General features: G+C 52.9%; 4 protein-coding genes across 5 annotated transcripts in view; 3 read left to right on the plus strand and 1 right to left on the minus strand.

Moving 5' to 3' along the window:
- On the plus strand, positions 1-9,207 carry FAM83C (family with sequence similarity 83 member C). Of its 2 annotated transcripts, XM_041732239.1 has the most exons (5): positions 1-3,202; positions 5,392-5,559; positions 5,776-5,900; positions 6,447-6,577; positions 6,740-9,207. In XM_041732239.1, exons 1-5 carry the CDS (start codon positions 2,690-2,692, stop codon positions 7,885-7,887), a joined length of 2,085 nt encoding a protein of 694 aa, XP_041588173.1. In that variant the 5' UTR covers positions 1-2,689; the 3' UTR covers positions 7,888-9,207. The 2 variants fall into 2 exon arrangements, with proteins under 2 accessions (XP_041588173.1, XP_041588172.1); XM_041732238.1 differs by having other exon boundaries at positions 6,447-9,207.
- A 1,065-nt stretch (positions 9,208-10,272) lies between these two features.
- Positions 10,273-16,851, plus strand: EIF6 (eukaryotic translation initiation factor 6). The gene is made up of 7 exons (XM_041732691.1): positions 10,273-10,426; positions 10,600-10,719; positions 10,855-10,940; positions 13,302-13,477; positions 14,026-14,202; positions 14,402-14,583; positions 16,570-16,851. Exons 2-7 carry the CDS (start codon positions 10,613-10,615, stop codon positions 16,577-16,579), a joined length of 738 nt encoding a protein of 245 aa, XP_041588625.1. The 5' UTR covers positions 10,273-10,426; positions 10,600-10,612; the 3' UTR covers positions 16,580-16,851.
- Positions 16,852-17,304: 453 nt separating this feature from the next.
- MMP24OS (MMP24 opposite strand) lies at positions 17,305-18,445 on the plus strand. The gene is made up of 2 exons (XM_041732692.1): positions 17,305-17,447; positions 17,525-18,445. The coding sequence occupies exon 2, from the start codon at positions 17,528-17,530 to the stop codon at positions 17,717-17,719; it is 192 nt and encodes a 63-aa protein (XP_041588626.1). The 5' UTR covers positions 17,305-17,447; positions 17,525-17,527; the 3' UTR covers positions 17,720-18,445.
- Positions 18,395-21,913, minus strand: part of MMP24 (matrix metallopeptidase 24) — a 52,806-nt gene continuing 49,287 nt past the window's right edge. Inside the window, exon 12 of the mRNA XM_041732373.1 lies at positions 18,395-21,089. Coding sequence (XP_041588307.1) covers positions 20,752-21,089 — 338 coding nt within the window. The 3' untranslated portion in view covers positions 18,395-20,751. The remainder of the gene's footprint in view (positions 21,090-21,913) is intronic.

A 21,913-nucleotide genomic window follows, 5' to 3' on the forward strand; every position in this document is an offset into this window, starting at 1 on the left:
TTCTGGCATGGAGCCTGCTTCTCCCTCTGCCTGTGTCTCTGCCTCTCTCTCTCTCTCTCTGTGTGGTTCTCATGAATAAATAAATAAATAAATCTTTAAAAAAAATCTTAGAGAATCTAATACAAAGTGGGCATGGAGAGAAATATAAAAAAATCTAGAGCCAAATTTGTACACTCCTGTTTAAGCAGCATTATTCACAATAGCCAAAAAGTGGAAACCACCCAAGTGTCCATCAGTGGAAGAATGGATAAGCAATGGGGTATATACACACAATAGAATATTCAGCCTTAAAAAGGAAGGAAATTCTGACTCATGCTCCCACATGGATGAACCTGGAGGACACTGTGCTAAGTAAAATATGCTAGTCATTAAAAGACAAATACTGTTTGATTCCACTTACATGAGATGCTTAGAGTGGTCATATTTATAGAGTCAGAAAGTAGAGTGGTGGTTACAAGAGGCTGGGGGAGAGCTGTTGTTTAATTAAGGGTACAGAGTTTCGACTGAGGAAGATAAAAAAGTTCTGGAGATGGATGGTGGTGATTGTTGCACAACAATATGAATGTACTTAATTATACTGAACTGTATACTTAAAAATGGTTAAGATGGTAAACTTTATATGTATTTTGCCACAATTAAAAATGATTTTTAAAAAGATAGCCAAAAATATGTATCATCAGTTAGATGTGTAAATACTGAGGGATAAACAGGAACACAACAACGCAGGAAACATGCTGCCTCCCCTCCCAGGAGCACATCTCCAACCCAGATAAGGCCCTGGTTCTCCGCTAAACAAATCTGGAGATAAGGCCCTAATGAAGGCCCTGCCTCCTTGGATATCCCCACAGCTCATTACCCTCCCACAGTCTGGCTCTGCTTATTCAACCTCCTGCCCCTCATGCAGCCTCCCCTCCCCTAGGGAAGGGCCTCTTTAGAGTACCCAGTGTTCTAATTTCTGCCCCTGCCCCTGGAATGCAATAGAATGGCCCAGCATTTCACCTTTTGGCCTTACCCTGACCCCTGGACTCCTCATTTCTAGGCTCCTCAAAGACAAAGCACCAGCCCATTCATCTTTGGTCCCAGGACCCAGCTCAACATGGGAACCCCTAAATCCCTCTGCCCCCTGCCATGAATGTGTTAGGCCCTGTGTGAAGTTCTGTGGACATAGGACCTGTGTTTGGTCTGAACATGATCACAGACCAGATAAAGCAAGTGCAATCAGTATGATACAAGGTTGTGAGACATGGTCTTTGGTCTCCTGCTCTCCAGGCCATCCTCATCAGAGCTCGTTTCTCCTTAGAAGGGGGACACCTTGAGCTGGCACTGTGCACCATTGTGACCACTTCCACCTGGCCTGCCTCCCTAACTAACTGCCATCCGCTGACCTCTCTTCTCCAGAACAAATGCTTTTACTTATGCTACTGAGTACTCTGCAACTGTGGCCTTTCTTGGGGGCAAAGAACAGAAACCTGCCTGCTCTTTTTGCCTTCTGACCTTGCAGTGTGGCCCCTACATCCTCTGAAACCTTTCTTACTAACATTTAATACTCAGCCCCTGAGTTGGGGAGGAAGGCTGCGGTGTGGCCCACACAAGGCCAAGAGCTTCCCTGGAGTTGAAGGTGTTGGAAACATAGCCATCTGGAACAGCATTTCTCTGGGTTGGGCCTTGGCCCACTGCCCCCTGTGCACTGGGGTATGTATAAAAAGCAGGGTCCCGAAACCTACTCAGACTTTCTGGATTTGAATCTCAGATGCGTGGAGCCTGGAGATCTGCATTTTAACTCTTCCCGGCTATTCTCGGGGCCTAGGGTGAAAGCCACTGCTCTAGATCCTTGGAGGATGGGCTCAGAGCCAGGGTGGAGCTTGGGCAGGGAACTGTGTATGGAGGTAGAGAGTGGCAGAGCCACTATGGGAGCAGAGAGGCCCAGATGGGGTCAGATAGGTGATGATGTCCTTGACAGTTCTGTGTGACACTCTGTTGAGTTCTTACTTAGGGCCTGTGTGCAGGTTGTGCCAAGGTTTGTGATATCCACCATGGTTTGGGGTTATGGTTAGTCTCTGAATTAGCATTTGAATCTGCTTACATGAATTTAATCAAAATGTGTGGTCTGCATATGTCAGCCTATGCTCTATGTCTATGTGTCAACTGTCAGTATGTCAGCCTGTCTGCTTGTGTTTTCACATCTTTATCTCCCATGTCTTGAGTCATTTATCCACTCTGGTGTGTATGTGTGTGCATACTTGTGTGTCTGTGTGTGTGCATTTGTGTTCCTGAGCAGGCCTGGGTCCCTCTGGACCATAACCCAACCTCCATGGGGGCTCTGGAAGGTCAGGGTTTGGAGGGAACTTGTTCTAAGCCTGGTGGGGATGGGGCAGGTGATGCTGGGGTGGGGCAGGGTAAGGGGTGGGGGCAAGAGTGTGTGCTAAGGGCCTAGCACCACCATTTCCCTGGGCGGGCGAGTCTCAACAGCAGGCAGACAGGTGAGGCTGACCTGACAAGTTCTAGAGGCCAGGGGCAATGGGGCGGAGCATGGCTCTGACTTAGGGTGGCAACAGGTCGGGGGCCCTGGCACATTCAGGGCTGGTAGGCAGGCAGACGGTGGTTCTACTGGTGTCTCTCCTACTGCAGCCAACCCTAGGGTGCAGGCCATGGAGCCTGCGGGAGGGTGAGGACAGCCAGGTGGGCAGGCATGTTTGGAAGCCTAGGGCCGGGGGACTTGGGAGCCCAGGGCATGGCAGGACCCCTGAGGGGCCGGGTAGAGGAGCTAAAGAGGCCATGGTGGCGGGAGGCCTCACCATTGGTACTCCAGCACAGTGAGGCTGCTAGGCTGGCAGCTGATGCCCTCCTGGAGCGGGGCAAAGCTGCCTACCTGCAGGTCATCTCTGAGGAGCGGGAGCTGCCCTTCCTGAGTGCTCTGGATGTGGACTACATGACCAGCCATGTGCATGGGAGCCCTGAGCTCAATGAGGCCCAGGGATTGGACGCCTCAGGGCCTGACCGCCTCAGCCTGCTCTCTGAAGTCACTTCAGGCACTTACTTTCCCATGGCCTCCGACATAGAGCCCCCAGACCTGGACTTGGGCTGGCCTGAGGTTCCACAGGCCACGGGCTTCAGCCCCACCCAGGCTGTTGTCCACTTCCAGCGGGACAAGGCCAAGAACATCAAGGACCTTCTGCGTTTTCTCTTCAGCCAGGCCCGCACGGTAAGGACTTTATCTCTTCAGGCATTCATTTCACAGATGTGGAAACTGAAGCCCATGGAGGGAAGGGGACCAACCCAAAGCCATACAGCACTTTAGGGGCAGCATTGGGAGTAGAACCTCTGCCCTGGAGGGTAGGTGTGTGTTTTATTTACCTTGGTAACCCCTTGACACTCAAGAACATTAGTCTACAAACACCACAGAAATGCATGCAAAATTGTGCATATGGCAGGGAAGGATCTTCAGCATCTTTCTTGGGAGAGGGTCCATGGCCTTCATCAGATTCTCAAAAAGGTTTATGATCCCAGACTAAGAACTCCAACCTTGGTGAACATTTGAGTCACTTCCTTGACTTGCAGGGGAGGAAACTGAGGCCAGAGAGAGGCTAGAACTTGCTCAGGTATGTCCAGTCAGTAGGTGAAATAGAGCTCAGGGGGAGAGAAAAGGGGCCCTGACTCAGGGCTGGGTGCATGTTCGGCCCTGCCTCCTGGTGCATGTTCCCAGCCGCACCTCACCCCTTGCCTACTACATCTCCAGCTGGGCCTGAAGCAGGAAAAGGGCACTGGTGCCTGGGCTCAGCATGGCATTTGAGGGCTGGGCTTTTAGTTTTGCACCAAAAGGGAAGGGGAATGGAGGCTTCTGGGCTCAAGGATGGGGAGCAGGGGCTCAGGAGAAAGAGACGCAGGAGAGCTGGTACAGGTGGTCAGTACCTGGGAAGTCTCCAGCCACAGACTAACACAGCTCTGTTCCTGAACCCTGATCTCTGACTCAAGAGGCAGGGTATGGATCAGATGACCCCAGGAAGGATTTGAGGTGAGTTAGACTCAGTGTCTTTGTCTGGGAGAGCAACCCAGAGGGTGCCTGCTGCAGAGATCAGGAGCCAGCATGCTGTGATCTCACGGGTACCTCCAGAGCCTCCCTGGTAAACCTGCCTGTGCCCCAGGCAGGGGAGGGCCAGGCCTGATTGGCACTGGGAATGGGGTTATTAGTGAGGTGGCTGCTGTCATCACTCCTGCCCCTTTGATGTTTCCTGCCTGACCTTGTTCCCCCTGTTCCTGGCCAGGCCTGTGCCAAGGAATAGGGCATCCTCCGCTATACTATACCTGCACTTTGCCTCCTTATTCCCATCTAGACCCCACCCCCACCCCCTGGGCCAGGAGCCATGCTTCCACTCCGGGCTGCCACTGACTCTCAGAGTGATCTTGGGAAGTGCTTCCTTTTCCTGTGAGCCAATATCCTTGTTTGTTAAGCAGGCAGGAGGAAAGGAACATTTATTGAGTGCCTGTCGTGTGTTAAGTATTTTCACATCTAATCACAGAATGAGGACATATAGGTATCATTGTCCTCATTTAACAGATGAAGAGATTGAGGCCCGAAGAGGTAAAGCCACTCACCCTGGGCCACATCACTAGGAAGTAGCAGAGTGCAGATTCGAACCCCATTCTGTCTGGCTCCAGAACTGGAATGCTTTGCCTTGTACCTCTTGCCTCTCAGCCTGGATAAGGAGAGGCAGTTCTTACAGCACATATATGCAATGGAAAGAAGGAGCAGTTGGGGGCTTGACGGTGGAAGGAGTTTTTCAGGGCTTCTCTGAGGCAGCCCATATATGAGGAGACCACAAGCCCCAGCCCCACAACTGAGCAGAAAACTGGGTTCCACCTGTCGTGGATGGAAGTGAGGGAGTCTGTGGGTATAAGATACCACACCAGACCTCTGTAGCTTCACAGGGAAACTGAGGCAGGTCTAGCAGAGGGTTTGAGGATCCCAATAACTGGCTTGTAGCTCCAATTCTTGAGGAAGGAACCTCTGACAGAGTAGGACTGGAGCTAGTGGGAGAGTATGAGGGCCTGCGCTGGGAATCGGGGTCTGGCTTCTGCTCTGACTCCCTTCCCACCCTGGGCCTCAGTCTATCCACAGATATCTTTGAGAAGCTCGTGACAGATAAACACTCTGTCCTCAAAAATATGCACACTGAAACTTTCAAACATATTCTGGGTGTTCAAGACAGTGGAATCTCCCTGTGTCTAAATTAAGAACCCCTGAGCTAGGTTATTGCTAAAAGCCCTTCCAGTCCAGATGTTCTCATAGGCTCCAGCCTTCTGATTTTAAGCCCAGGTCTCTTTTCCTGGGACCCCAGCTCCTACCCCTGGGCAATGTCCCGGGCAGGGCTGAGTTTCCCCTACGTCCCCCAGGTGGTAGCTGTGGTGATGGATGTATTCACTGACATGGAGCTTCTGTGTGACCTCATGGAGGCCTCAAGCCGGCGTGGTGTCCCCGTCTACCTGCTTCTGGCTCAGGAGCACCTAAGGCACTTCCTGGAGATGTGCTACAAGATGGACCTCAATGGGGGACATCTGCCGGTTAGTGAGGGATGGGGCAGTAACAAGGGAGTGGGGCGAGGATCAGGGAGGGCAGAAGAGTCAGTTAGGTACCCAGGAAGCATTGGGGGTCGATGGGAGAGGGCAGCTGAGTTCCCTTAGCTGTTAAACAAAGTTAGAGACTGCATGGGATTTGGACATGGCTTGAGCCCCATTCTCTCAAGGTCACCACCCAACTTCCCTTTCTCCTTGGCCCAGAATATGCGTGTGCGGAGCACGTGTGGGGACACGTACTGCAGCAAGGCAGGCCGCCGCTTCACAGGGCAAGCCCTGGAGAAGTTTGTTGTCATCGACTGCGAGCAGGTGGTGGCAGGCAACTACAGGTGAGCATGTGGTGGGAGGCAACTACAGGTGAGCATGTGGGACAGGGGGCTGCCACCAGCTGGTGAAGGCACCTGGGATCTGGCAGCTTGAACTTGCCTCCATCCACCCATCCCTTCCAACAGGGACTGAGCACCTGCCACGTGCCAGGCACTGTGCAGGGCTCAAGGGATAGTGTGGGAAACAAGACAGCCCCAGGCAGGGCCCTGGTGGAGTTCTGTGGAAGGATTGCTTTAATGCCTTTGGCATAGAAAATGCCTGTGGCACCTGAGAACTTGAGGGACTTTGGGGAATCTTGCCCCCAGTCCACTTTATAGATGGGCAAGTTGAAGCCCTGAGATGGGAAACCATGGACCCAAGTCCTCTGAGCTGAGCTTGGACAAGCACAGACTCTGAAGTCAGGGCTCTCCAATGCCCCCCCGCCCCGCACCCCCCTCACTTGGGTCCTCATGGTGGTGGGGTTGTCTTGGTATGCTCCCGTGGTTGTGACCTCTGAATAGCCCCAGGGTCCTGCACTTTGCCTTCTGACCCTGACCCTCTGCCCCCAGCTTCACCTGGCTTTGCAGCCAGGCCCACACTAGCATGGTGCTGCAGCTAAGAGGCCGCATCGTGGAAGACTTTGACCGGGAGTTCCGCTGTCTATATGCCGAGTCTCGGCCTGTGGAGGGCTTCTGTGGTGGTGAGGATTTTGTATCTCCTAGGGTACTGTGTCCTCCTCCAGTGGCCTTGGGATTTGGGCCCGGTGTGCCAAGCCCCCCCTCATCCTCACCCTCCAGCATCAGCCTCAGCAGCATCAAACGCTCACCTCTAATGGGCCACTCTTCTTATCTCGCTCCACCAGGTGGTAGTGGCCTCAGTGATACGGGTAGGGGGTCCTCATCCCTGAACCCTGCTCGCCTTGAGGCCAGTGGCCAGACCTCTCTGCAACGCCAGCTGTCAGACCCGAAGCATGCCTCCCTACTGGGGCCCTACAGGTCCAATCTAGGCAAGCTGGGGGCATCCCCATGGTCACAGTCCTCTCCTGCCCTCAACCACAATGGTCACAGCCCCTTGACCCTAGCAGTGGGGTCACCTCTGCTTGCTCGCCAACGCCCTCTCCTCCCCTTCCCCCAGGGTGTTGCCACCCTGTCCCGGGTCCCAGAGAATGGGCTCCTGGGAAGCCAGGAGTCTAACCCCCAACGAGGTCGCTGGGTACCTAGCACAACCCTGGAGACAGTGCAGGAGAAGAAGGTGTCTCTGAGTCAGAGCCATAGCCAATTGGATCTCCTTGTCCCCTTCTCCAGAGCCAGAGAAGCTGGAGACCCTGATTCTGGGGTTAACCCCAACTCAGACTCCCTCTGGCCTAGAGAGCAGGCCCCAGAGGACAGGAGGTTGTCCCCAAACCAGAGACACAACCAGCTGGATCTCCTGCCCCAGTCCCAGGGTGCTGGGAGTATCCCTGAGTCAGGTTCCCCCAGACCTGGCAATCAAGCTCCAGAGGATAAGAGGCTGTCCTCAAATCACGGTCATGGCCAAATGGACCTCCTGGTACAGTACCCCAAGGCTGGGGGCTCCAGAGCATCCCCTGGAGCCAACTCCTCAGCTAGGGCTGGCAAGCAGGGTCAAGATGAGCAACGACGGACCCTCGGCCACAGCCAGCTGGACCTCATCACAAAGTTTGGCCCATTCCGAGGCGAGGGGCCTGGGCCCAGTGGTCTCCCCATACCAAGTCCTGCTCGAAAGGCTGGAGTAGGCTCTGGGGATGAGAAGTGGCTGACCTTGGGCCACAGCAAGCTGGACCTCATCACCAAGTATCATCAGCTGCAGGGCACTAGGCAAAGACCTGAGCCTGGCCTCCCTGAGGGCCCCACAGGTGGACATCACAATGGCAGTAACAATGGCCCATTTGGGGATGGGAAGCAGCTGACCCTGGGCCACAGCAAACTGGACCTCATCACTAAGTACAACAAATCCAAGTTCAAGCTGCTCCGAAGCCGCTTTGAGTCCTAGTCCTGCTCCCAGCAGGGACATATCCTTCTTCCATCTACTTGGACTCTAGGTTTACCGAGGTTCCAGACTCTAGGGTGTTCAAACAGGGGCTGCATGGGGGAGCATTTAGTGTCTAGAAGCCCATATTAGACATTCATGGGGCTCAGGAGTCTTGCTTATGAACACACCTGCACACACACACACACACACACACACAGATGGAACCCACAGTATTTGCCATTTGCCACTGTGCTGGGCACTTCACACTGGCTAATTCTCATCCTTTATCCTCACAACATCTTACAAGATAGACCTCTATTAGGTAGACATTTCTAAGGTCACAGGTATTATATTTTCTATTTTATAAATGTGGAAGCTGAGGCCCAGAGAGTTTGATGACTTGCTTGGGATCAAATGCAAGTCAATGGCAGAGCCAGGGCCCAAACCCATGTCTTTGACTCTTAAGATTGTGTTTTTGCACACCATTATCAACAGTTCACATGTCCCCATGTACACAAAATACACCACAGAGATGCCCCAAATGCCTACACAATACACTGACAGGGTTCACACTCACAAACACACACTAAGTACACAAAGGTCCATGTGATAAACCCAAACACTCAGAATTCTAGTTATACTCAATAAATGTTATATGACTAAATGAATGGCTACACAACATATATGCATTCAGTGCACACTGTAGACCCCTCAGGATCCACAAACAATAAATATGTATATAACCACACACATATAGAGGCATGCACACACCAACCAGGGTCTTCTTTGATCTTAGCTGTGTACCTGGCCCTGTACTGAGCACACCACAGGACTGATAAGTGAATCAGGCGCAGTCCCTGGGAGACAAGGATTAAAAGCATAAACCATTGGCAGTCAAGATAGAACTGTATCTAAATAGAGGCTAATAGTGACAGGGTGGTAGAGAAGGGCAGAGAGTGGTGGTGGTGGTGGAGTGGTGAGCAGTTTCAAAGTGGTGAGCAGCTTTTGAGGCAGGCCTTGAAGGATGGGGAGGATTGGACAGATGGAGAAGAGGAATTCCTGGCATATGGAAGCAGATGAAGAGAGGCCAGGGAGAGGACTGGAGGAGGGGATCTGAGGTGAACTGGGGATGATGTAGAGGGCATGGATACTCAGACTCTGACACGTGCACATGCATGCGTGCACACGCACACACACTCATCATCATCATTTTGCTGAGTGTCCCTAGAAGCACAGGCTCTGACAGGTTGTATGTTCTTTTCCTGAGCTCATCACCTGCCTGGGACAATCTACACGGTACAAATCAATAAAGGCAGACATGCTGTGACCTAGCAGCAGCCTGGTGTGTGCTGAAAAAGGTGGAGTTTTGAAGCTGCATGTTGAGGGCGGGGAAAAGGCACCATTTGGTCCAATTATGGAGGGCTCCCTGAGGGAGAGTGGATGGCTGCCGAAGGGCTAGGGGGAGGACAAGGGCTCCAGGACCCCTCTATCTTCATTGTGACTTTTTAAAAAAGTTTTTTAAAAATTTATTTATTAATGAGAGACACACACACACACAGAGACAGGCAGAGACACAGGCAGAGGGAGAAGCAGGCTCCATGCAGGGACTCCATCCGGGGTCTCTGGGATTACACCCCCGGCTGAAGGCGGCGCTAAACCGCTAAACCACAGGGGCTGCCCCATTGTGACTTTCTAAGAGGCCCTGGGGCATTTTGTGGATACGAAATGTAGAATCAAGTTCATCTCGTCGATGAGAGCAGGTCCCTTGACTGCCACCATTTATCTTGGGGGCAGAACGTGCTGCATGTGATCAAGCACATGCAAGGGGCAACACACCATTGTCCATCTGGCCTCTCCCTAAGACCCGGTTTCATCCGTCCTCCCCTCTCTTCAATACCTTCTTCAGCCTGGTTTCTTCTACTTCACTGGCCACGCCTCCTTCTCCAGCCTTTGTCCTGCTCTCATTTCTCCCCACTAGACACCTCCACGGGTGACCTCATCCACCCCAGGCTCGGCCCCAAATATCAGCCCTTTACTGTCCCCTGGGCTCTAGATCTGGCCTCGACGTCTGTCTTGCACCTCACACTAGGCACGTCACCGTCCTCACCCCTGCCCTTCCTCTTAGCCTTTACTTCAACAGATACCTCCATCATCCACTCGTCAGGTATCTGCCAGACATCCCTGGCTCCTCCTCTCTTACGCCTCGCATCCAACCAGCCACAGGTCTCGGTCAGTTGTATCTCCGAAAAAGCTCCCGAATGAATGAACGAATGAACCGAGGGAGGGATGAATGAAGAGCGTGCTTGGGGCGGGGCCGAGGTGGGGTCCCGACCCGACCACTCGAGACCTTCGAGTCCTCCTAGGGGGTGGGGCTACGGTGGCCGCCTGCGTGGCCGGGTGCGCCGAGCTCTCCCGGAAGTCTCCCTGGGCGGAGGCGGAAACGGAAGCCTGCTCAGGACCGAGCCGAGGCTGTAGCCGCGTGCGGGGGTAGCGGTCGACTGGCGAGCTGGTGTGGAGGGACGCCGGAAGGGACGGGTCCCGGCTCCCCGCGTCGCGAGTGGTAGGGGCCGGAGGATTCGGGGCTACAGAGCCCAGAAGGGCCCAGTGGGCGGGACCCGAGGTTTGAGGGGCCCAGAGGGGCGTGGTCGCAGCGGGGCCGAAGGGGCCGAGGCCGGGGAACCCGGATCCGGGGCCGGGAGAGGATCCGCGGGCCCTGAACTCCCGGTCCCGCAGCCCCTTAGGCCTCATGGCGGTCCGAGCGTCTTTCGAGAACAACTGTGAGATCGGTTGCTTTGCCAAACTCACCAACACCTACTGCCTAGTGGCCATCGGAGGGTCAGAGAACTTCTACAGGTGCGACGGGAGCGCCGGGACCCGCGGGCCGGCGGGGTGGCTGGATGGGAGGGAGGTTGCTGGGAGTCGGGGGCTCTGGCAGAGTGCGGGCTCACGCCCCCCAGCCCCGTGACCGCTGAGTCCATGTCCCTACAGTGTGTTCGAGGGTGAGCTCGCCGATACCATCCCCGTGGTGCACGCGTCCATTGCCGGCTGCCGCATCATCGGGCGCATGTGTGTGGGTAAGCCGAGTGGAGCCTACGAGAGTCTTTATTGTAGTCTCGGAGGGGACCCCGAGTGACCCTTTGATTTCCAGGTTTTCATTCACTATCTCCAGAGACTAGAGAATCCCCCAGACCTGGGCCAGACACAGTTTAAGTGTTAGCAGATGAGGGCCCATCACTGGAGATGGCTTCTGGATCATAGAATAACATTAAGTGCTTTCACTCTTACACTTGATTTCTCTCCTTCTTCACGAAGACCCTGGCAGGTAGGCATTATTGCCTAATCTGACTAATGATGAAGCTAAGATTTAAAGAACCCAAGTGACTCACCAGGTTCCACACCTAGTTTGAGGGAACACTGAAATGTCATTTCTCCCTTGCCATTGACTCTGGGCAAGTTGCTTCCTCTTTCTGAGGATCCAGTTCTGCAACTACAAAATGACAAGCTAAAATTCTGGGTCATCCTAGAATTTCAGCTATCCATTTAAATCCATTTAAATCTTAAATTCTCATTACCGTTTCTCTGAGTGGCATCCCTATCCTATTCCCCACCATCTCATCACTGTTGACTCTGGCCATTGGTCCTTTCTTTGAGCTGGATCAGTCTCACTGTCACTCCTTATTTCCTTATTGTCACCTGTCACTCCTTCTGGCTAGTTCTGCTCATTGTGGGGTCATATAAGAGTTTTTATTTTTTATCAAAGCCTGATGACCTTTGCCTCTGAGTAACACTCTGGTCCCTTATCATGACCTTTGGACTTTCTGCTTGGTGGTTTTTTGTTTTGTTTTGTTTTTTGTTTTTTTTTAATGATGTGTGTAACTGAGAGTTCAAAAGTTCAGAGTTATGTTCTTGCAGAGGTAGGCAGAGGTTTAGTTATTGTCACAATATAACTGTAGTTTTTTTTTTTTTTTTTTTAAGATTTTATTTGAGAGAAAGAGCACAGGAGTGCGGAGGGTCAGAAGGAGAAGCAGACTCCTTGCTGAGCCAGGAGCCCAATGTGGGGCTCCATCCCAGGATTCCGAGATCATGACCCAAGCCAAAGGCATTTGCCTAACTTCCTGAGCCACCCAGGCACCCCTGTTGTTCATTCTTCTTCTTCTTCTTTTTGTTTTTAATTTATTTATTTATTTATTTATTTATGATAGTCACAGAAAGAGAGAGAGAGGCAGAGACACAGGCGGAGGGAGAAGCAGGCTCCATGCACCGGGAGCCCGATATGGGATTCGATCCCGGGTCTCCAGGATCGCGCCCTGGGCCAAAGGCAGGCGCCAAACCGCTGCGCCACCCAGGGATCCCTCTTCTTCTTCTTCTTGTTCATTCTTCTTCTTCTTGTTCATTCTTCTTCTTCTTCTTCTTCTTTTTTTTTTTTTTTAATAAATTCCTGAGAGAGAGAGAGAGAGAGGCAGAGACAAAGGCAGAGGGAGAAGCAGGCTCCATGCAGTGAGCCCGATACGGGACTCGATCCCGGGTCTCCAGGATCAGGCCCTGGGCCGAAGGCAGCGCTAAATCGCTGAGCCACCTGGGCTGCCCAGTTTGTTCATTCTTATTGCACTTTGTAGAAGTATACCACAGTTATTCGTCCATTGTGTTGACAGTTGGCATTTGGGTAGTTTTCAGTTCTTTCCTGAATAGTGTTGCCATATCTTTCAGTGACACATGGACATGTTTCCATTGGATATATAATACCTAGGAGAGGAATGGTTTGGTCACAGGGTATGTGAATATTCTGTATGGTAGGTGATATCAGATAATTATCTGAAGTGGTCGACCAATTTATACTCCTGTTGGTTGTTTGTATAGTTTTACCAACACTCAGTATTGGCATTCTTTTTAAAATTTTAGCCATTCTGGGAGGTATGTAGTGTTACTTGAATGTTTTTTTTTTTTTTTTTTTTAAGATTTTATTTATTTATTCATGAGAGATACAGAGAGAGAGAGGCAGAGACATAGGCAGATGGAGAAGCAGGCTCCCTCTGGGAAGCCTGATACGGACTCAATCCCGGAACCCTGGGATCACACCCTGAGCTAAAGGCAGACGCTCAACCACTGAGCCACCCAGGTGTCCCTCAGTTTTTAAGTAGCAAAGTATACAACCAATGCCAAGAATTTTTCTTGCTGGTCCTCCTTCCCCCTGGTTGATGATGGCAAAGTGGGTGGGGTATGGTGGGATAGATTCTTGGGCTATCTCTGGCCTGCCCAGTGAAACTCCTGGTCCCCCTGGGTGTTGCATGGATCAATAGGTTGGTGGGCCGGGGTCTGGGCCTAAAGCTCCCGGGAAAGCTAACTGGGCTGGATTGTATCTTCAGCCCCCAGAGTTCAGCAGGCATCATGTGTATTTGTGTCCATCCTTGCCCCACCCCTAATTCGGATCTCTGTAGGGAATAGACATGGCCTTCTGGTGCCCAACAATACCACTGACCAGGAACTGCAGCACATTCGCAACTGCCTCCCAGACTCAGTGCAGATCCGGCGGGTGGAGGAGCGGCTCTCAGCCCTAGGCAATGTTACCACGTGCAACGACTATGTGGCCTTGGTCCACCCAGACCTGGACAGGGTAAGGTAGCCCGTTTGGCCCAGGATTCAGAGGTCCAGCCTAGTCAATGGTTAGTCACTGTTCTTGCCTATCAGGCAGGACTTAGGGGTGTCTCTTGTGGTTTGTCTTTATACTTGGGTTCTCGCATTTCAGGCACTCATTGGATAGTGATGATAGAGGCCTTCCATGGTGTGGTCAGTGCCAGAAAAAAGCTGAGGAGGGTATTAATCTCAGAATCAGGAAGATGGACCCATCCTGTCCTGCAACCAATGCCAGAGAGATAATTGACAGTTGAACTCTTGAGTGTGGGTTGAAGGGAAGAGAGTGATGTAGAGACCAGCCCCTGTGTACTCAGGGCATGCACAGATATTAGGGGGGCTCTGTAGCTGGTCTCTACTCTGCTCCAAGCTATATTCCCTCCTTTTTCTGTGAGAAGCTTCCATATGCAGCTACATAGCAGAGGAGTGAGGGGCTTAGGAAGCCAGGCCATGGGTGCTTCTGGGCATGGAGGGCCCTGGTTCCTTGACCTGCAAGTTCCGGGTCTTGAGTACTGTGCCTTTGGCTAACAGGAAACAGAAGAAATCCTGGCTGACGTGCTCAAGGTGGAAGTCTTTAGACAGACCGTGGCTGACCAGGTGCTAGTAGGCAGCTACTCTGTGTTCAGCAATCAGGGAGGGCTGGTACATCCCAAAACTTCAATTGAAGACCAAGACGAGCTGTCCTCTCTTCTTCAGGTTCCCCTTGTGGTAAGCATTCCTTTCTCTGACCTCTGTCTCCTGTTGAGATAGCTCCTTTGCCCAAGTGTTAAGGATCTGAGTAATTACCTGTCACAATTTGCAGTTGGGGCTGCAGGTCAGGGAGCAGGTTTTGGGGAGAGTCCTCATGAGAGAGTGGCAAGACATTGGTTTTTGGTGCCATGATCCACACCGAGCCATCCCTTGGCAGGCAGGCACTGTGAACCGAGGCAGCGAGGTGATTGCCGCTGGGATGGTGGTGAATGACTGGTGTGCCTTCTGTGGCCTGGACACAACCAGCACAGAGCTGTCAGTGGTGGAGAGTGTCTTCAAGCTGAACGAAGCCCAGCCAAGCACCATCGCTACCAGCATGCGGGATTCCCTCATTGACAGGTGCGTGGGCCTCTCTTCTGCCTTTTGAGGGTAGGGAAAGGAGATGCCACCCGGAATGGGAGCCACAGTGCATTCATACCTGTAGGTTTTCCTCCTATGGGAGGGCCCACCCACACACTGCTGAGCAGTCACGGGGTACGGTCAGCAAGCACCGCCAGCAAATCTGGTCATCCCCAGCTTTGAAGATTCAGCTTAATGTCCCCTCTCTGGGCAGAGCTTCCCTTTGGGCCATCTTATTTTCTCACCACATTGTTTTGTAGTTTGTGTCTACTTGTGTGTCTTGTCCCCAGCCGGCAGCCCAGATCCTGTGACAGAAAGGGGCTGTTTACAGAGGGAAGGAGGGGACCCCGAGGGACTTGTTGGGGGTGGGGTTGCATCAAAATCACAATCATCTGGATTTTTGTGGGTTAAAGAAAAGTGAGTTCTTCAGCCCTAACCCTGGAGAGTCAGGTATGAGGCTCTGGAATCTCTTTCTCCTTTGGAGGAGCAGCAGGTGTGGATATTCACCCTTCCCATTGAAGATTCTATTCTTGTCAAGGCATGCCACACCTGAGGATCAAGGGAGTCTTTATGAGGATAGAAACCCCATAGTAGAGCAAGTACCCAGTAACAGACCCTGTACTTACCACGGGCAAAATTACTGTTCTTCATTCATTTATTTACCTAATGTGCACTGAGCCCTGTTCCCTAAGTGGCTCAGGAAGCTCCAGTGAGACACTCTGGTATCCTGGAAGGTTTTGTGGAGGACAGATCATTTAGTCTGGGCCTTGGGGGAATGAGTAAGTATTTGAATATGCAGAGATGCAGTGGGGAGGCCCTTCAGACAGACCCTGAGATGGGAAAGTCTAGGGAGTTTGAAGGGGAAAGGTTGTACTGTTGTAGTGGCAAAGACCCTGAATGCCCACATCAAGAAGTTTTGACTGTAGGGCTGTGATTTTGACCTTTAGACTATGTTGCAATACTTGTTAATGTAGATTCCTGGCATCTCTCCTCACTTAGTGATTGCCTAGGTCTGGAGTGAGACCCAGCCATGTGTGGTTTATTTTAATAAGTTTCTCTGGGTGATTCTGATGGGGAATCAGAATTGGGAGAGCAGTTGAAAGGGTCTGAATACGAAAGCGGTACCAGTAGTTTTTTCATTTGTTCAGTAACTTTGTTTTGAACATCTATACCAGGCATGATGTTATGATAAGTAAAATATACCCTCCCTGTCCTTGTGGAATATAGCTTGCAATGAAGACAGTTTGCACATAGTCATTTAATTAAATAACAAACAAAAAACCTCTTAACAGGCTAAGGCTAAGAACAGAAAAATTTCTGCAACATATTTGGTACCTCCTAAAAAACTATAGCAAGTGTCATATTTAATGGTGAAGCTTCAGAAACTGCTCTTAAAGTCAGGCAGAACTGCCCACAGTCCCCAGCACAGGTCAGCATTCTGGTGTCCTAGCTCATGCAGTTAGATAAGGTAAAGAACTGCTTACTGGAAAAGAAGAGCCAAAACTCACTGGCCTCCGTTGGTTTTGAACCCATTGATTTGAGAGCTCACAATGACTGGGTCGGATAGGTGATTAGAAATACATACTCTTTTATAATCGTACACATAATTACTGCCTCCAGGAAGAATGTCCTGGTCCCATTCCTGCCACTGGGGGATTTGTGGTCTGGGCATGTCCCTTCTCTTTTGAATCCCCTTACTGCCTTCTCTGATGTTTGTTGGACTTGACCTGAGGTTCTGGTTTATGATCAGTAAGTTTGATTAAATTACTGAATTGAGTGGGGAAGGAGTTACTTTTAGTTTTTAAGTACTGAGAGCTCTACACTGGATTGTAACTCAAGGAAGCAGCGTAATCTGGGGCTCTGAGTGTGGCTCTTTGGGGCTGAGCTGGAACAAAGGGGTAAGGGTGGAGGCAAGCATCTTAAGAATAAAGGGTGAGGTGTGCTCTGAGAAGCACCTACTGACAATGTTCCTTCTTCTCTCTCTAGCCTCACCTGAGTCACCTTTCATGCTGTTCTGTGGGCTCCTGGCGCTGGATTTGGAATCCCTCTGTGCCCCACCCAATCTGTTTTGGATGCTGGCAGGGAGTTGGCAGAGAGCTCACTGTGACTGAGTGGCTGGATGCCCAGCTCTTCACCTGTGCCCATCTCCTGAACCTACAGTTACTGTAAAAATCTGCCATATTGTGCTGTCAGGCCTTAAAGGCTCCTGACTGCTCTGTTTCCTGCACTACCCCCATTAAAGGGCAGCTGCCTCTGGCTATTCTTGAATGTGTTGTTTGGTCAACCCTCCTTCCCTAGCATTGTTCTGGGGGAAAGTAGGTAGGATGCACACACACCCTTCAGTTTCAGTCGCCCACCCTCCTTCCCCCATGATCAGGATGGGTGGCTCCCTCCCAGGGCAAGAAGAAGCACTCTCCACTGGAGTTCTCTCATTTTCCACAGAACTTCAACCTCATACTTCTGGGCTTCAAGGGATGGGGATCTGTTCCAGCTCTCCTCCGGGCGGTATGAGGAACTGTAGGGAGTCTGCGGCACCTGGCTACACGGCAGTCTTGTCTTCTTGGGCCGAGATGGACGGAGGTTGCCGGCCTGGCCGCCCGGTGCCCTGGACGTCCTCTGAACAACTTAACTTCGGAGCTCCAGTGGGTCTGGAGCCGGAAGCGCCCGGATGAGTCATTTGTGTCTCGGGGCGGGGCCCCGGGACGGAGGAGCAGTGTTGGCGGGTTGCTGGTGGGCGGGGCCGGCGCGTGGTGAGGTCACACGTCAGGCGTTCCCGGCGTCGGCGGAGGGTTAGCGCAACACGGACGCCGGGCGCGGCGCTGGGATACCTGGAGACCCGCAGCCCGGGCGACGGGCGACGCGAGGTGAGGGACCGGACGGGGTGGGGCGGGGCGGATGGGTGGTGTGCGGCTGACGTGCGCCTGACGACCTCTCTTTACAGACCATGGGCGCTCGGCTGAGCGGCGGCCAGGGCGCCCCGGAGCCGGTGCAGCCCCAGCCCCAGCCCCAGCCCCAGCCCCAGCCCCAGCCCCAGCCCGGGGCGCCCGAGGCTCCTGAGCGGCCTCAGCCTGAGCCCGGTCCCTGGGGGCCGCTGGACGATGTGCGCTTCCTCATCGCCTGCACCTCCTGGTATTGACGAGCCGCCCTCCGCAATTCCTGCCTGCCGTCAACTGTCGTTCTGTCCGCCTCACCTGGCTCATCTCTGTGTCTCTTTCCACCCCCGGCGCCCAGGAGACCCTCGGAGAGTCGAGGAGGTCACGGAGAACCATAGGCCACTGGCTTGCCTCTAGCTCCCCCCAAATTTGTTCACTTCCCGGCCTGCACCCAAACCTTCGTGTTCACCCCCACTCCACAGCTTCTTCAGCGGTCTGGGTCCTGGGGCAGCCCTCCCTGGCCCTGGCTTCCAGAACCAGGCCAGGACTCCTGGTAAGACCTCAAGACTGCTGACCTGACCTCCTCTGGTCTGTCCCTTATTGCTGAGAATGAAGCTTTTCCTTTGTCTTTAATTATGGCACTATGTGCCTTGGCTTCAGAGAACACCTAGTTACAGTGACCCTCCCCATACTCCTCCTAGGAGACGTTGCTCTGTCATCCTGGATCCCAGTGAGGCATTATCACGCTGTGTTCCAGGAACCCCAGTAACTCTGGGGTCAGCCTTTTAGAGAGAGGAAATACCTGATCACTGGCCTGGCAGATGAGAAGTGTGGGACAGAGTGTGTCCCAAAGCACCCTGTTCCCCTTTTCCCAGAAGCTTCTTAAGGCCACTCCCAGAACCTGATCCTTGTTTCCACATCCCAGAGAAACAACACACTCTGTATTTTTGTTTTATTTAGAAATGATTTAAAAAACATTATACAAAGGCTGATCAGTTTAAAATGTGACTGACACTGAAATGCTGTGATGTTCCCCAGGCCGAGGGGAAGCTGGACTCTGGGGTCCCCAGTGCTGTGCCCCTCTGTCTGTCTGCCCTGTCCTGGGGTGATGGACAAACAGATGACCACAAGACAGGAGAATCCGAGATTGGAAACCTCCAGGCTGAGCCCTCTCTGGGCCTGGCCCTGCATCCCTCACATCTGCAGCCTGCGCTGCCTGCCTCCATCTCCTGCTCTTTCTCAGCTGGCCTTGGTAGTACCAGGAGCCAGTGGGGAGCCTGGGGAGCCTAGAGCTTTCAAGAAGTGAGAGCACCAACCTGAGGAGTGGAGAGGGACTTAAAAGGGAAGAAGGGAGGCCAGGAAGAGATGGATAAAAGAGACCCTTCTGATCTCATCTTGGACCCTAGAGGCGTCCATAGGTGGGGACCCAAGGCCCAACCAGCCCACCCGATGGCCTGGGCGAGAAATAACCTCTCTGTGCTTTATTTGAGGGCACGGTGAGTGTTACCCTAGGCTTCCCAGGGCCTGCACGAGTTTCATGTGAGTGGACAGGTATGAGCTAATAAAGTGCTTTGCAAAGTATAAAACACTATACAAACCTATGAATCACTAATATCTCTGCAGTTGTTCCCCACCCGCCCCAGGGAGCCCGCCCTTGGCCAAAATGAGAAAAAACAGAAAGATGATGACAGGGAACACAGTGGACCCACAGAGGTGCCTCTGGGACAAGAGAGATTTTGCTCAAGACAGCTCCCAGGGCAACAGTAGTCCCTGTCTGCTACAGGTTAAGCCAACCCAAAACCCAGAGGCCACAGGGTAGGAGCAAGGTCCATGCAGGCTCAGAGGGCCAGGATGGCATCTGAGGCTCCGCCAGCACCCTGAGGATTGATTCCTCCTTTTGGCTTTGGCAGAGGGCCAGTGTGCACCACTGAACCCATTGGTCTTGCCTAGGGCTTTTCAGAGGCAAAAGGGCTGCCTCCACCAGGTTGGAGAGAGGCAAGCTGAGCCCTAGGAATTTCTGCCAGAGACGGTGAAGGGTGGGCCCCAAGCACTGGGACTGCTACCAGTTGGGGTGCCCTTTGCAAAGAGCAGTGCAGGATGGGCCCAGTGAGCTAGGTCAAGCAAGGGCTGAGCTTGTATAAACATTGCTTCCAGGCTGAGATATTGAGTTGGCCTCAGGGTACCTGGGAGTTTGGGCTCTGAACACTTGAGAAGGCTGCCCTGGGCCCATTACCCCAAAGCCATGAGAATGTTGGCCTGGAGCCATTTCTGCCTAACCTACCTAGTCAGGTTGAGTCCCAGGCCATAAGCAACAGAGCTGTGAACTGGGGGAGTGGGGAGAGGGACAGGGGAGTGGAGGATGGTCACAACTCAAATCAGCCTCCAGAAATGGGGTCAGCTCTTGCCCCAGCCCTTCAGCCTCATGAGCAGAATCCAGCTCCTGGGGTGTCTGGGCACTAGAGTGGCCTTAGCAGCACCTTGGTCCTTATCTCCTGGGGGAGGGCCAGCCATGCTGGCCTCATCACCAAGATAGTCACCTCTAATTCACCTAACGCCTCAAGCAGCCTTTGCAGAATGGGACTTTTAAAACAGTAGTGACAGGACATTTAAATATTCACGATGTGACAGCTGGGTCTTTGTCAGACCCAGCTGGGCCACAGCACTGCCTGCAACATGTGACCCTAAATCCTAGGTCTCAGAGGAGACCCTGATGTGTGGAGCAGGTTTCCTGAGGGATCTGCTGAATGCCAGCAGGGGAAACCCAGGCTTGTTGCCCACCATGTTGGCAGCAGGAGTCTTATAGCCTTGGAGGACAGTGGGGTGGGGGTGGGGGGACATCTGACCAGCAGGTGTTGGCAAAAGGGGACCAGGATTGGTGGCATCTCCCAGATGGGGCTGAGAGTGCTAGTGCTGGCTTCCACAGAAGGTGCTGGGTCCAGCCAGGAACGGAGCCGTGGTGCCTCATTGATATACCACAGGATTCAGTGACCACAGGGCCTCCTCCTGGCATGGTCCCTGCCTCCTGATGGGGCCTGGCCTATTCCCTCGGGTAGGGAGCAGTTTACCCAGGACAGAAGGCTGGCAGCTGGGTGCCAGACACCCACCCTGGGGCACAGCCACCATCACTCCCTGCCCCATGCTCAGCCTAGGCCAACGTACCTACCACTTCAGCTGCATGACCCCTGGCCTAGGGCCCTGCTGGCCCAGGTGGGCAGTGGCCAGAGCTGCGCCTCAGACCCTGATGAAGAAGGGTCTGGCTGGCCAGACCGAGTGGACAGAGAGGGCTCTGGGCTGCTCACACCCACTCCTGGACTGGCCGCTTATAGTAGGTGACAGGCTGAGGGCCTGCCTTGTTCTTGAACTGGAAAATGGTGTAGACCAGCACCAGGATGCAGAGGGACAGGATGCAGGGGATGACCACAGCCACGGCATTCACAGAGCCTGGTACATCGTTGATGGTCACCATGATGTCCACATCGTCCTGGGGCAGCCGCCGCTCCTTCCGCCGCTCCACCTCCTTCTGGTTGCAGCCCATCCAATCACGAAGGATGTTGCGTGGGTAACCAGGCTCCACACTCAGTTTCTGGTTGTCAAACTTCCAGTAGTCCCGGCCCTTGTAGAAGTAGGTGTAATCTGCAGAAACATGGCCAGCATCACCACTCCCAGACACTTCCCTGCACCTGCTCTGACCCATTGTGAGAGGGCTTAGGGTGCTATAGCAGCATGGAAGAAGAGCATCTCTCCTGCCCTGGAGTCACAAGAGGAACTCTGAAGGAAGGTGGCCATATCAAGGGGTGGGAGCAGCATGTTGGAAGGCTTGAAGTTGGGAGGAGGACAGTGCTTGGCACACTCTGCAAAAGTGTGGCAGGGTCACAGAATTGCAGAGAAGTGTGCCCAGGACCTGGAGCAGTCTAGCCTGTCATCTCAAAGGTGCTAAGAGGCCACTGAGGGCTTTATGTAGAATTGATAAGTCCCAATTTGTGCCTCCCTGCCTTAGCTTGGGATCACACTGTGCCTATACCATCCCCCACTGCTGCCCACACATGCAGGGGTGAGAGCAGCTCCCAAACTATGGCTTGGGCAGCACTGCCTTCATAGCTCTAGGGCCTCAGTCCAGCTTCTGCTTGAGGCAAGGGAGGCAGGGAGCAAGGTTTCTCCTTTTGCTGACAGCGGACACCACCTTGTCACAGTTATCATGGATTTTCTTTGGTTTGTCACACATTACAACACAGATGCAGGGTGTCTGGGACCCTGCTGGGGAAGGGCCTAGAAAGAAAAGAGGTGGAGAGGCTGGGCAGGCTCCCAGCAACAGCCTTCAGGGCCCAGCCAGTCTACAGATAGCAAAGCAACTCACTCAGACTCTCCTATTGGACAGCTCCCCACCCTGGGACTTTGATTGGCCAAAGTCCTTGATGTCACCTGTCTCTGAGGCTCCCAGAAAGTGAGAACACATGTGT

The sequence above is a fragment of the Vulpes lagopus genome, chromosome 18, assembly GCF_018345385.1.
Source record: "Vulpes lagopus strain Blue_001 chromosome 18, ASM1834538v1, whole genome shotgun sequence".
Classification (NCBI taxonomy): domain Eukaryota; kingdom Metazoa; phylum Chordata; class Mammalia; order Carnivora; family Canidae; genus Vulpes; species Vulpes lagopus.